The following is a 15472-nucleotide window of genomic DNA, read 5'->3' on the forward strand; positions in this document are numbered from 1 at the left end:
ATTTGATTCTTTGAGTTTTTGTTAAGAATGGGACACTCTGAAGAAGCAGATAAAAGACTCCAAGTTAGAAGTAGTGAAGGCTTCTGGTGATCTAATGAAGGCTCTTCATAGGGAAAAGAATAAGATGAAGAAGGATATACAAGCCTCCGAAAATTCCAACAAAAATCTAAACGAAAGTCTTCAAGCCACCCATAAGTCCAACAATGACATTTCAAATCGGCTTGCCAAGTTTAATAAGGATGTTGAATAATTTAGAGGCCTTTCTAATCTAAAGAAGAAGGTGACATCTTCGGAAAAGATTGTCACTGAGCAGTGTATAGTCATTGGTAAGAAAGATATTGGTTAAAATGTTAATGAATATGTCAATATAGATATCACTAAAGATGTCAGTGAAGATGTTAATGAAAATGTTAATGATAATGTCAATAAAGATGTTTATGAAGATCTTAACGAGGATTAGTTTGTAAGTGAAGATGTTAATAATTATGACAATGATGTTGTCAATGATGAAATTTTTGATGGAGTTCCTATTGTTAGAAAATTCCCTAGAAAAACCAAAAGGGTTTTGTTTGAGAATAAGAAAAGTGTTGAAATGGAGAAGAATATGTCTGATAAAAACAAGAATGTGAAAAGAAAAAAGATTTTTTCTAGCGTTGCAAAGCATAATATTGAGAAACATGTCTCTAACAACATAATGGGCATTGACGACAATGATGAAAATGATGAGCATGATGACAAGCGTGTTAAAATTGTGAAAAAAATTGTTGGGGGAATAAGATTTCAAAGAACATTCCTTAAGTTTCCCTTGAAAATGTTTCTTTTTAGGCCAAGGAAAGTGTAGCCAAGTGAAAGTCTGTATATCATAGGATATTGGCATCCAAAAGAGAACCATCGATTTATGCACATAAATGCAATAATATTATGGAGACCTGTTGTTCTATGTGATTGATTGCATTGGGTAAACCAACATATGTACAAGATGTATTTTTTACAGAGGCAATATGTGGAACAAGATGTTCCAGCATGTGTTCCAGCATCTTACCTCAATCTGTTAGCTAGGATTGAGTTATGATTATCTTGGCGTAATGATTAGATTGTGATTATCTTCAGATTTCCTTCAGATTTGTTGTGGTGTTAATTTCTTTAGAAGATTCAGAAGTTTGCTTTAAAGGAAGATTTGGTTATGATTTAATCCAAGATTTTCTCTAAAAGAAGATTTATATGAAGAGAGTTAATTTGGATGTTCTGGTGCAGCACAATGTGGAACATATGGAACACAATGTTCTGGTGCAATATTTGGAACACGTTGTTCCAGCATGTGCGTAGTGCAACATCTAACCCTTGTCAGCAGCCATGATAGATGTTGTTAGGTGCAAAATTTCTGATTATTTTCAATCAGATTTGTTGTGTTATTTTAGCAATGCAATTTTGTGGCTTTGTATGTTAAAGTTTGGCTTAGATGAATTCAATATAAATGGAGATTTAAACTTGAATTTGATTCAAAACAAATCATATTTTTTGGAGAATTTTGTGGAACAAATAAAAACAGAACCTCTTATATTTCTAGACGAGATCAAAAGTTGCTAATACCCATTAGAAAAAGTCCAGAGTTAGCATTTCCATATAAGGAGACTCAAACCTAGAGTTTGAGGTGTATGTGTGTGTGTGTGTTAAAGACTCTTGGTATTAGGGTTTCTATTTCGAGTCTTTTTTTGAGTCATTATTGTGCATCACTCTAGCACCTGAATTCATATCTGAAGGCATAGATTTTGGTTTGTTAGTTAAGTTGTAAAGCTTTGTTCTAAGACACTAATTCTATAAGCTTGAGAACAAAGTGGTTGTGTTACCCTTGTACACTACGCTTAAATGGTTTTGATGATGGCAAAGAGGAACTAAGATTTTTGATGATTGCAAAAGGAAAATAATGAAATATATCAAGAACATCATCAAATTAAGAAGAAAGTTTAACTTAAATAAAAAAGTGATGAATTTCTAATGATCAGATCAAAATAATCAAAACATAAAGCACATCATCAAGAAACTCGAATAAATCCTCACCATTGTCTGAACGAACACATTTTAGCTTCTCGCATGTCTGTCTCTCAACCAAAGTATGGAATTCTTTGAACTTTTCTAACACTTGATCTTTTGCATTCAAGGCATAAACTCATAGTTTTCTGGAGCAATCATCAATAAAGGTAACAAAGTAAAGTGCACCACTAAAGGATTTTACCTTCAATGGACCAGAAACATACGAATGTACCAAGTGAAGCAACTTTGACTTCCTTGAGGAAGGATGTCTCTTGAAAGATAATCTAGTATGTTTACCAGTGATGCAATGAGAACACTTCTCCAAATATACATTATTTAATCCATGAAGAACATCCTTTTTGGCCAAAACATTAAGCCCATTTTCACTAATATAACTAAGTCTTTGGTTCCACAAAGATGCTTCCATGTCGATACCATTCACACTGTCCCTAGCAACCAAAGCTTTTGTCCAATACAGTTTAGAATACTTTCCCCATCTAGGCACAATCAAGCTACCTTTGTTGAGTTTCCACTTTCTAGAATCAAAGTGATTATCATAACCACAATCATCTAGCATATGAACAAAGATCAAATTAAAGCGGACATCTGGAGCATGTTTGACACCTCTAAGCAATAATTTCATTCCCATGTTGGTTTGCAAGTAAACATCACCAACACAAATTACCTTAGATACACCATCATTATCCATCTCCAACACTCAAAAATCACCAGAAGTATAAGATGTGAAGAAATCATTCATTTGTGTAACGTGCAATGTAGCACCACTGTCAACTATCTACATGCTCTCGTATGATACAAGATTAACATACTCACGATCACAGAGAATAACAAGATCATCACTAGTAGTAGTAGTAACACGATCGTCATCATGATCTTCATGGTCTCTTTGTCTAGACTTGCCCTTCTTGCCTTTGTTATCTCTTTTCCATTGATAGTAATACTTCTATACGTGTTATGTTTTGTTACAATAATGACACTCCAGCTTCTTGTATCGCGGCTTGGACTTGCTTATGTTATTCTCTCTACCACCCTTCAGTTCCTTTTTATGACTTCTCTCTCTATTTTCAATGACAAGTACCTCGGGTTGAGATGAAGAACCATATGCCTTCCTTCTCATCTCCTCATTAAGAATACCACCCTTACCCGTTTTCAAAGAAACAACACCTCTAGGAGCAAAACATGTGATAAAAACCTGAAACGTCTCCCAAGACTCTGGTAAAGATAGCAATAGAAATAGTCCAAAAAGTTCATCATCAAATTTGATACTCATTCCTGACATATGATCAAGAAGCCCTTGAAATTCACTCAAGTGATCTGAAATAGAAGTACCCTCCTTATACTTCAAACTTATGAAGCTATTTAAATACAATAATTTATTATTCCCTGATTTAGAGGCATATAAGGACTCTATCTTCTCCCACAAAGTTTTTGTATGTGTCTCATTAGCAATATAATTATAAACATTATCTTCTATATATTGTCGAATAAAACCACATATATGTTGATGTTCAAACTTACATTCTTCATCAGACACATAATCCGGCTTTGCATAACTAAAAACCAGTAAATGCATTTTCTTCATAAATAGTAAGATTTTCATCTTACCCTTCCATAAATGGTAATTAGAACCATTCGACAATATCATCTTCATCTTTGTATTTGACTATATCATTCAAACAAGTAAAATAGCCCTTAACCAAGAGCTCTGATACCATTCTGATGGGAAATTAAGACAGAATAACAGACCAATACGCAACGAATATAAAATTCTTCAGACTTATAGGAACCTTGAGGATCAACAACAAATATAAGACATCGAATCGAACAAATAAAGACACAAAAGTTAGATACATGTGTTACGAACATGCCCTCCAAATTTGAGCTTGATCTGGCATTTAACAAATTCGAGATCTTCGATTTAGTGAGACTGATTGCAAAAAAACGAGAATGAGTTTTTCTCATCTTTTCTTTATTTTAAATCCTTATTTTTCTCTATCTCTCAATCTCAAGTTCATCATCTCCACTTAAATAAGTGAGACAAATGGACTAATTGTATTTTGGCCTTTCTCCACATATGAAAGAAGTCCAAACCCAACAAAAATATAATAAAATAGTGATTTAAATAGATAACATTTCCCCATAAGTTAACTAGATTTTAGTTTTTAGCCATTTGCTTAAAAAAGATAATCCTTAAATATTAAAATCATTTTGGTATTCGTCCTTAACCTTAAAATTCGCAGGGAAATCGATAGGGTAAAAGGATTTTCATGTGAATGTTCTTGCGGATTTTAACGTCATTGACGAATATGAAAAAGATTTTAGCATTTAGAAATTATTTTAAGAAAATGAAATACCGAGAAGAAAAACTAAAAACTCTGTAACTTACATGGACGATTTAGGCACAAGTTAAGAAAGTCACTTATAGATCGTTTGTATTAGAAAAAACAATTAAAAAATTAATTTTATATTTTTATTAAAATCAATACATAATTTTTAAGATATTTCATTTGATTCTTAACTTGTGTCCCTAAAGCACAAATTAATATTATCCTTAAAATTAAAATAATTATTAATCACGACTCAAACTTAATTTATTGTTTGTCCTCAAGCAGCTTATTATTTATACTCACTTATTCTTTTGTGATTTTCTCTTATCAATGTATTGAACTTTGCAGTTTCACCGAATTTGACCGTGATAATGTTTCTTCTACCGTATCTCTACACATTCCTACTAAATAGTGTGACTTTTATTATAGTATTTTAAAAGTCATATGGATGGACAAATTTTCACAAATCACGGTCCTGAATTCACTGCCATGATGCTATTCTTTCGGAAGTTGATTCTGACTGTTCAACTTTTAACTTTTGATTATAGGGTTGGATCACAGAAATGGCTTCTTTGGTGAAGTCCATTGACAGGAATCACTTATTGGAAGCCGGGCTTTAAAGGTTTTAAGGGCAATCAACACCACAAAGGACCAAATTGAATCCTGCTATTAACATAGGAACATACTTCATTCCCAACAATCGAATCTCATACATCAATTTTGCAAAATAAAAAAAATAAAAAACAAGAAGCTATTGTCACAACTCATAAGTACTTGAAAAAGTTTACAAAATATAACTTGAGGAACAGCCTTAGCTTCCTCTAATGAACAAATGAGAAGCTAATACAAACATGTCTACATAATTTAGTTACTCTCTTGGACGAAAATAACATTCTGATTCATCTCTAAGAGAGAAACCTTTATACTTAGCACACACAATAAGCAACTACTACTTCAAATTCCAATTTCAGAACCCAATTTGTCCTCCTCTACTTCCTCTAGCTCTTTTCCATCGCCGTTCATTAGCGATCCTCGCATAGATCTTCCGAATAAGATACAGCTTATGAGATTGCTGAGCAATGACATTAGCAGTAGAAGAGCTCTGACCAAGCATTATTCCATAACCGTCGTCGAAAGATTCCATTCCTCCAGTAAGAAGTTGCCAGAATAATGCTCCACTCGCAGGACCGCCTCTTTTCGCAGACGAATATATCTTGTAGAGCACGGTATTGAAAAGTTGGTCTCTTTGGTTTGTGCTGTAACCTGAATCCTTAAACGACTTTCCGAATTCTGCTACTAGTATTGGTTTCTTTAGAGCATATTGTGCATCTAGGAAATGAGCACTGAGCCAGTTGTTCAAAAATGCAATCTGATCTTGCTCGTTTGAACTTTGTACCCTATTTGTGCAATGAAAAAAACAATGTTATATTGTTATTAGTACTTGCATAAAATCAAATTCAAGAGTTGTTTGTGCAATGTTGAGACAAATTGTGATTCACTATGTAACAATATTGTGAGTGTTAGTTTAGTTAGTTACCACTTACCATTGATCAGGATAACAGTGAACGGTTGCGAAATCGATGTTTGGGATTCGATTGTTGGCAATGAAGTCTGTTCCTATGTTAATAGCAGGATTCAATTTGGTCCTTTGAGGTGTTGATTGTCCATAAAACCCTTCTAGACCAGCTTCCAATAAGTGATTCCTGTCAATGGACTTAACCAAAGAAGCCATTTCTGTGATCCAACCCTATGATCAAAAGTTAAAAGTTGAACAGTCAGAGTCAGCTTCTGAAAGAAAAGCATCATGGCCGTGAAATCAGGACCGTGATTTGTGAAAATTTGTCCTAATCATATGTAAAAGTCAAGTCACACGTTTGGTGGAAAAAAATGAAAAAAGTATTTTGAGTGCAAGATTTGATTGAATCACTCATAACTGTGTAATAGAGGAAATAAAGTTGGAGGGTAAAGACAAAAGAAGAAAAGAAAGAAAAAGAGAAAAAGGGTGGAAGAATCAAGAAAGAAGAAAGAAGAAACAAGTAAAGAATAAAAAAGACTTAACCTGAATAGTTCTTCCAGAAGGATCTGATGTACACCTAGGTTCATTCATAAGCTCCCATGCCATGATTGTGGAGTCATCTTTGTAATGAATTCCGGTAAAACTGTTGTATCGGTTAAGAACAGTCTATGGAAGATACATGGAAATTAAATCAGATCAACTTATGTTGTAAATATATACGTTTATGTCACGTGAGATTCTTAACACGCTCTTTCACGTCTAAAACGTGACATCTGAAACGTGACAGGAATGGCCTATAGCGAAAACCTAATATGAAGGGGGCAATTTTATTAAGCAGAAAAAAGAATTTGTACTAACCTTAACATGGTTGATGTAGAAACCTTTAACAACAGGGTTCCTAAAGAAATCATCATCAGATGTCAAATACTGCCCATTATTACTTCTAGCCCAGTTCACATACTGCTTCTTTCCTCCAAAACTCTCATAATTGTTCACCAAACTCAGTATCAGCTTAATCCCATGCTTTCTAGCCTCAGATATAACAAAATCCAACCCCTTCAAACCAAAAATCAGAAAAAACACATTCAACTACCAAGTGATATCATAGGTTCAATTGAACGATTACAGATTACTGAAGAAAAATTGAACAATTTTCAACCTTTCTGGCCGATTTACAGATTACTAAACAAAAATGAACAATTTTAAAGATTGAAAAGTTTAAGAGAAACTAAAATACCTTGAACATTTGTTCATTATAGAAGCCAGGAGAATATTGCAAAGGACTATAACCGCCATCACTGAATGCCCAAGTTCTAGCAACAGTAAGGCCATGATTTCTTGCTTCATGGAAAGCATTTGAAACTTTGTATCTCTGAGATGGATCAGCAGCTGTATACATTAACCAGTAAGCATTAAATCCATTTGCATAGTAAGGATTTCCATTTAACATGAAGTGGATCCCTCTTGTTCTCACAAAACCATTACCACCACCACCAGCTTCTACATTGATATTGAAACAACAGACCAAAATGGCCAAAAGAAAAAAGAAAGGAAAATGCTTCATCTTTGAAGTTTGATATCCTAGTTTTTGGTAGATACTACACTAAAAACACTAGTAATGTGTATTTCTAATTATTTTGTTGGTTTAGTATAGTGAATGGGAAGAGCAAAGGGAAAAGTGCATCTATATGGTCTTTAATTAGCAGTTGGTAGACCATGAAAAGTGAAAAAGAAGTTCATCTTCTTTAATTATCATTAAATGAGAAAAAAATAAGAAAAAAATATTTTTTAATTCATTGAATATTATATATATTGACCAGATAGAACAATATTCTCTAAGTATTTATGACAAATAATATATTAAAATAATATTATGCTAGTTATAAATAAAGAAAATTGGCATAAGTTTTAGAGTCATACTTTTCTTTATCTAAAAAATAAAAGAATGAAAATTATTATTGATTAAGAGATATTAATATTAATTTTATCATTATTTTAAAAAGGAATTGAAATTTTGAATATTTTTCCTCAATGTTATAAAGTAAAATTCTATTCGAACACTTAAGAATTTAATCACTTAGTCACAAATTAATAAAATATGATAAATACAAAAAAATATATAATTAATATCTTTATTGTGCATACAAAATACAAATTATTAATTTAAAAATAATGTGCAAAGTTTAAAAATAATTATTTTTTAAAGATTGTTATAACTTCATCTACGTATAAAAAAAATCCCATCTTAAAAACCTTTACTAATGTAATCTAGTTTATTTACCAAAAAATTAAATTTTTTAAAATGCATCAATTTCTTTTGTACTATTATTAGAATATGTCTGTTTATTAGTTAAAGATCATGTGATATTTATTAAATTAAAATTTAACAATAAATATTTAGACTATTTGATATCGAAATATAGTAATAAATTTAAAATAATTTATATTATTTTTTATAGATGAAATAGTTCAATTAATATATATTAATTGAATTAATTAAATATAATTTATTAATTTGGAACTCAATCTTAGACAAAAATATTTATTTATTAACATGAATATAAATATATTATTGATATTTATAAATTACTAATATTTAACAAATATATATATATATATATATATATATATATATATATATATATATATATATATATATATATATATATTATTTTTAAAAAAAATTTAAATTTTTTTTTAAAAATATATAATAAAATAATTTTTTTAATTCATTACAAACGGATATAAGACTCAAAGTATATAAGTTTTTTTTAACTAAATAAAAAGTTTATAAGTTGGAAGCATGAATTCATATTAAATAAATATACTTTTTATTTATTTACTTTTATTGAAAAATTCATGTAATCCTATTTAAGACATAATTAAATATTAAATATGAATATCTTTATCATTTGAAATTTTGACCTTAATTTAAGAGTTTAAACTCTTCTGATAGACTAATTTATATTGATCAAATATTCCATTTTATCACAACCGTAATGATACTTTGAGAGGATATATCCCACTCCGTTGCCATTAAAATAATAAGGCCATTTTATTTCTATTTTTATTTTCATTAAGAAAATAACTTTTTTTTATCAAATTAAGAAAGAAAAAAATACGATACTGAAATGAATCGTAACCACACAAAATGATCCCCTATGAGTCCCGGGTTGAACCCGGCGGGTACCGACACTGAAATGGTATAATATGAAAAGCAGGCAGGTAAACCAACTTCCACGCTTTTTAGATGGGGCTTTAGAACAACAATACCGACTTTTACAACTTAAAATGAATGACTTGAATTTAATTTGTTTGAACTACTAAAAGTATCTCAAAATTAAACATTAAGAAAAATTTTAAAAACAAATCTTATGTAATTATTATCTAGGATGAAATGATTTTATGTTTAATATGAGTACAAGTTAAAGAAGAAAAAAAAGTTTATAAACACAACAAGAAATGTGTTGTTTAACTAAAATAATATATCAGGTGTTAAACTCTTCACAAAAACATTATACTCTTTAGGATTAAACTCTTCACAATGCAAGAAATAAAAAATAAAAATTAAAAAATCATCCTACGAAGTATAATCTCTTGTTAAGCAAGATATAACAAAAAAAAATACAAGAGGTGACCCCTCACTATACTTAAAGGAAGGAAAAAGTTGAAATTTGAAATGGATATTGCGAGGAGTCACTCATCGCGAGGAGTCACTCATCGCGAGGAGTCACTCATCGCGTAGTCCCTAGTTAAAACTTTAATGAGCACACAAATGGCAGGGAGTATGTACGCTTTGCATGTGTATATGTGAAAGGGTTGATATAGGGTAGAGTTTGCGAGGGATGGCATCCAGCAGAAATATTTTCGTTACATTTGTGAGTAGTACCACCTCGCTTATTTTTAACATTAAAATTTTAAAAGCATGTTCTCATTTGTAAGGCGTACTCACGCATGTTCTCATTATATAATGTCCTCACTCTTATTCTCGTTTTCTTTGCTCTTCCTCTTCTCTCTTCTTCATTATCTCTTTTCACTAGTATGTTTAATTTTTTTTTTTTATGTTTGTTGCGGTTACAAAAACGTGATTCTAAGGTTCAAGTTTCTGAATCTAATATTAAGGTGCACAATTTTTTTCTTATTTTTAATTCATTTCATCAATTAATTAATGCATATTAGTATTACTTTGCGATAAAAATATTATTATAATATTATTAGTTTGTGGATTAATATGTTAGATATTTACACGCTGTCTTGTCAGGGATTACCCCACAAAGTTTAAAATATCATACTGCATTGCCATGGGATTAACCTCTAGCAAAGAGTATCACATCATGCTAGTCTGAGGCCAAAAAAATTTGTTAGGTTTTACGAGGGTTAAACCCCTAATAACTTTGTAAGGTGTTTTGCGAGTTGATTTCACCCCTCACATAATTGTGTATTATGATGTGGTTTTTCACATTGTGAGGGGTTAAACCCATGATAAATATGACATTTTTTTGTATTGATATATTAATGGTGTAAATAAATTTATACATATATTAGACTAAATCACATTATGGTTGTTATTGATTAAGGCATTTTTAGGGAGGAGAGAAAGAGAGAATAAGGAAATAAGGATTGTATAATTGAATTGAATGATAATACTGAATTACAAAATATTTATTTATATACACCTAAGTGACTTGAATACTAAGTAAAATAACAAACTAAGTAACAAATCCTAAACTCTAATTAGCTATGGGCTTGGGCCACACAACTCAATTTAAATTATATCCAATATCTCAATATACCACCTATAATCCAAGTTGTCGAAAACACTAATCATTGTCGATCTGAACTATTTCTAATTTCTTTATCAATGTTAGGAACCTGTTGATCTTCAATCATTTGGTGAAAGTGTCGGTCAATTGTGTTTCACTTGAGCAATGTCTTACTTCAAGTTTACCTCGATTTACCTTCTCCTTTAAGAAGTGAAATCTAGCTTCTATGTGCTTACTTCTTCCATGCAAAACAGGATTATTCACAAGATTTATGACTGACTTGTTGTCAATCTGCAGTACCAGAGGTTTCTTCACTTCGACCTCGATCTCTTCTAGCATAGATCTGATCCAAATTGCTTGACATACAACATATGATCCTGCTATATATTCAGCTTCACACGATAATAATGCCACACAGGTTGCTTTCTCGAGCACCATGAGATTGGGGCACCAAATACTTGAAATAAATATCATGTAGTGCTTCTTTGATCTTCTTTATCTCCACACCAATCAACATTTGAATAACAAGTAACCATAGCTTATTTTCATTCAGAGCCTCGTCGAAATAAAACTCAATAGTTTGTCGAACTTTTTAAGTATCTCAGGATTCTTCTTGAAGCCTTCATGTGTGACACCCTTGGTTCACCCATATATTTGTTCACTAATCCGACTGAGAAACATATATCAGGTCGACTATTGCACACATATCTCAGAGATCTGACAATTTATTTGAATAAAGTTGCATCGACTTTGTCTTCCTCTCCATGCTTCTCCAACTTCAAATTTGGTTTGATAGGAGAAAATGCAGTAGTCGAATCATCCATCCTGAATCTCTTGAGTATCTCCTTGACATACTTTTTTTAATGTAGCATCATACCTTGCTTCTACATTTGAAATTCCATGCCTATGAAGTATGATAACTTTCCCAGATCCGACATTTCAAATTCCTTCTTCATCATCTCTTTGAACTTTGACAAGTTCTTCAAGTTATTTCCAATTACTAGAAAGTCATCAACATGTAAGCAGATGATTGTTATATCTTGTGCTACAACCTAAACATAAACACCATAGTCAGATTTGCATTTGACGAATCCCAATTCGACCAAGTATGGGTCGATCTTCTTGTTACATCCCCTAGGTGTCTGCTTGAGATTATAGAGCGTTTTGTGCAACTTGTATACTTTCCTTGCTTCCTCCTGAATCACAAACCCAAGAGGTTGTATGACATACACCTCTTCATCTAAAGGTCCATTCAAAAATGTCGATTTCACATCTAAGTGAAATATCGACCAGCCTTGCTTACATGCCAAGGCTACCACTAGCTAAATAGTTTCCAATCTTGCGATAGGTCCAAAGACTTCAGAGTAGCCAAGTGTTGTTCGATGAAGAAATCCTCAAGCTACCAATTTGACCTTATGACTTGCTATCGACCCATCAACATTGTGCTTCAACTTGAACACCAACTTCACTTTGGTAGATTTTAAATAGACTGCCAATTCGACCAACTCCCATATGTTTTTTCTTTCGATTGCTTGTAACTCTTCGACCATAGAAGACTTCCACTTAATATTCTTTAAAGTCTCGCTATAACTGATTGGTTCAACACCTGCAAGTAAAGCAAAATGAACTAGTTCTCCATCTGTTGTGACTTCGTCACAAACCACTTCATAGTCTTGAAGTCTTGCTGGACGAGCTCTAGTTCTTTGAGGTCTCTAACTTATGCGAGCCATAACCTCTCCGACTTCGACTGTTTCGGGTATGTCAGCAACAACTTCAACTTCAATTGGAATCTCAACAATATCTTCGACTTTGACATCATTACTTACTTCGTCGAAATCATAGCTCATCAATGGCTTGTTAATTTCATTACTAGAATTCCAATCGTAGACAGAATTTTCATCAATCACAATATCTCTACTAATCATAATCTTCTGATTAATTAGATTAAACAGCTTGTATGCTCCAGTCTTATGATATCCTACCATAATCATAAGTTCACTCTTGTTATTAAGCTTCCTTCTTCTTGCATCAGGAACATGCTTGTAACACATAGAGCCAAACACCTTCAGATGACTCACTGATGGTCGTTTTCCACTTCATACTTCTTCAGGAACCTTGTTCTTCAGCTTCTTGGTAGGGAACCTGTTTAGTATATAAACAACAGTCGAAAAACTTCACCCCATAAGGATTTTGGAAAATTCTTCTGCTTCAACATGCATCTCACCATGTCCAATATGGTCATGTTTCTTCTTTCTTCTATTCCATTATGATGAGAAGTATAATAAGATGTTGCCTCGTGATCAACACCATGTTCTTCACACAATGCTTACAATATCTTGGATGTGTATTCGCCATCTCCATTTGTTCGGAACACCTTGATCTTCTTTTCACTCTGGTTTTCGACAAGCATCTTGAATCTTTTAAAGATTTTGAATACTTCGTACTTTTTCTTGATCACATAAATCCACATCTTTCAACTAAACTCATCGAAACCATGTTCATGTTTCTTCTTTCTAATATTCCATTATGCTGAGAAGTATAAGAAGAAGTTACCTCGTGATCAACACCATGTTCTGCACATAATTCTTCCAATATCTTGGATGTGTATTCGCCACCTCCATCTGTTCGCAGCACCTTGATCTTCTTTTCACTCTGGTTTTCGACAAGCATCTCGAATCTTTTAAAGATTTGAATGCTTCGTACTTTTTCTTGATCACTCCACAACTTTAGACTAAACTCATCGGCAAACAAAACAAAATACCTATTTCCACCAATGGTATGCTCCTCAAAGGGACCATATACATCTGATTATACAACTTTAAGTATGCAGGATAATCTCATTGGCATAGTCAAAACGAAAGACTTCCTGGACTGCTTTCCGACTAGACAACCTTCACATAGTTTGTCGGGCATCTCGAGACTTGGTATACCAATTACCATATCTTGAGTGATCAGTTAATTGAGCAACCTAAAATTTAGATGGCCAAACCTCATAAGCCACAACCGACTATTTTTATGGTCGACAACTGTTTTCAGACATTGTACCTCAGCCGAACTGATCATGGTCTTAAATGTTCCATTCTTCGACAGAGGAGATTTCAAGACCAAGTTATTCTAGATGTCGAAAAGTTCTAAGGCTCCATCTTTCATAAACACTAAGAACCCTTTTTCGACTAATTGTCTAACACTTAGTAGATTGCACTTCATTCCAAGGACATAGAGAATAACTTTGATTAAGGCTTTCACTCCATTACTCCTTTAAATAACTATCTTGCCATTACCTTCAGCTTGAAACAAGCTATTATTAGTAAGTTTTACCTTGCTCTTCTTCGACTCATCAAAATCTACTAACGATACTTTTCTACCAGTTGTGTGATTCTAGCAGCCTGAGTCGAGGAACCAGATCTTAGATTTGACATGGTCATCTACAACTACTACCATAACCACCATATCATCATAATTATATGAATCTTGGCGTGCAAGGTTTGTTCCTTCGTCCTTAAATTTTCTCGATCCCTTATCTTTCCTGTACCAACAATGCTTGGCCAAGTGACCACATTTCTCACAGTTATAGCACTGCACACCTTTTTTCTCTTCTTTATCTTTTTGATAGGAATTTCTTTCTCCTCTTTTCGAGGATTCAAAAGCTTTATCATCGACCTTATTCTTGTGAGGATTCGACCAAGACTTCTTGCCCTAAGTCTTATCAATTTTTCCTTTGAGTTTGTTGGAACCACCATTCTTCTTCCATGACTGAACTTGTAGTTCTTGTATCAAGTCTTGAACTCCTTTCCTTTCAACAATCCTAATCTCATACGCTTCCAACAAACCAACAAAATCTTCTAGTTTTATGGTTTCAAGATTGTTGGATTCTTGAATAGCTACGATAATATGATCAAAATGAGAGGTCAACGTACATATTACCTTCTTAACTATCATCTTATCAGTTAGGGTTTCACCATAATCCTTCATGAGATGGACGAGTTTTTGCACCTTCGACGTATAACCTGTAATTTTTTCATCTTCTCCCATCGATAATAATTCATATTGTCGTTAAAAAGTTTGTAACTTGACAACCTTGAATTTATCGCCTCCTTCATAGTACTTGAGAAGAATATCCCATGCCTCCTTCATTGATTCAGCATGAGTGATCTTGTCGAAATTATCCGCATCAACAACCGAATAGATGTAAAATGCCGCCTTGTAATCCTTCTTCTTCGTATCCTTGTGAGTGGTTCTCTGTGCGTCAGTTGCATCTTCACCAACCACAGGAACACCGTTAGTAACCACTTCTAGGGTTTCATGAAAACCAAATAGAGATTGCATATTTTTTCTCCATCGAAGTCAATTCTTGCCGTCAAGAGTTGAAGGGAGTTTGGTAAATTTCCGTTACCATTCATCTTTGCAGTGATTGATCAACAACAACCAACAATCCCATAAACACGATCTCTGACGTGTGATTCTTGAAAATACGATCAAGAATCTAACCGGATGTCTAGATACCAATTTGTTAGTTCTTGTGGCACTCTTTTAGTGAGGAGAGAAAGAGAGAATAAGGAAATAAGGATTGTATTATTGAATTGAATGATAATACTAAATTACAAAGTATCTATTTATATACACCTAAGTGACTTGAATACTAAGTAAAATAACAAACTAAGTAACAAACCCTAAACCCTAATTAGCTTTGGGCTTGGGTCACACAACTCAACTTGGATTATATCTAATATCTCAACAATGGTCTCACTTTTTTTAATTAATTTTTGAAATATTTCTTAAATATTAACATGATGTAATTTGAGTTGATGTTTGTG

At 32.7% G+C, this 15472-nt stretch overlaps 1 protein-coding gene across 1 annotated transcript; it reads right to left on the reverse strand.

Annotated features, from left to right (window-relative positions):
- Positions 1-5116: 5116 nt before the first annotated feature.
- Positions 5117-7639, reverse strand: LOC127120212 (mannan endo-1,4-beta-mannosidase 7). The gene is made up of 5 exons (XM_051050625.1): positions 7133-7639; positions 6754-6951; positions 6439-6561; positions 5924-6126; positions 5117-5776 (listed from the first exon to the last, which is right to left on the reverse strand). Exons 1-5 carry the CDS (start codon positions 7457-7459, stop codon positions 5347-5349), a joined length of 1281 nt encoding a protein of 426 aa, XP_050906582.1. The 5' UTR covers positions 7460-7639; the 3' UTR covers positions 5117-5346.
- Between the last annotated feature and the right edge of the window lie 7833 nt (positions 7640-15472).

This window comes from Lathyrus oleraceus, chromosome 2 (assembly GCF_024323335.1).
Source record: "Lathyrus oleraceus cultivar Zhongwan6 chromosome 2, CAAS_Psat_ZW6_1.0, whole genome shotgun sequence".
NCBI lineage: Eukaryota > Viridiplantae > Streptophyta > Magnoliopsida > Fabales > Fabaceae > Lathyrus > Lathyrus oleraceus.

What these genes read in the sequence shown, in the direction of transcription:
- LOC127120212 (XM_051050625.1), bottom strand. Translation starts at nt 7,459, where the DNA reads ATGAAGCATTTTCCTTTCTTTTTTCTTTTGGCCATTTTGGTCTGTTGT. An exon ending in TCTACATCAACCATGTTAAG is followed by an intron (nt 6,562 to 6,753) that starts GTTAGTACAAAT and finishes TATCTTCCATAG; the next exon opens with ACTGTTCTTAACCGATACAA. An exon ending in CTTCTGGAAGAACTATTCAG is followed by an intron (nt 6,127 to 6,438) that starts GTTAAGTCTTTT and finishes TTTTGATCATAG; the next exon opens with GGTTGGATCACAGAAATGGC.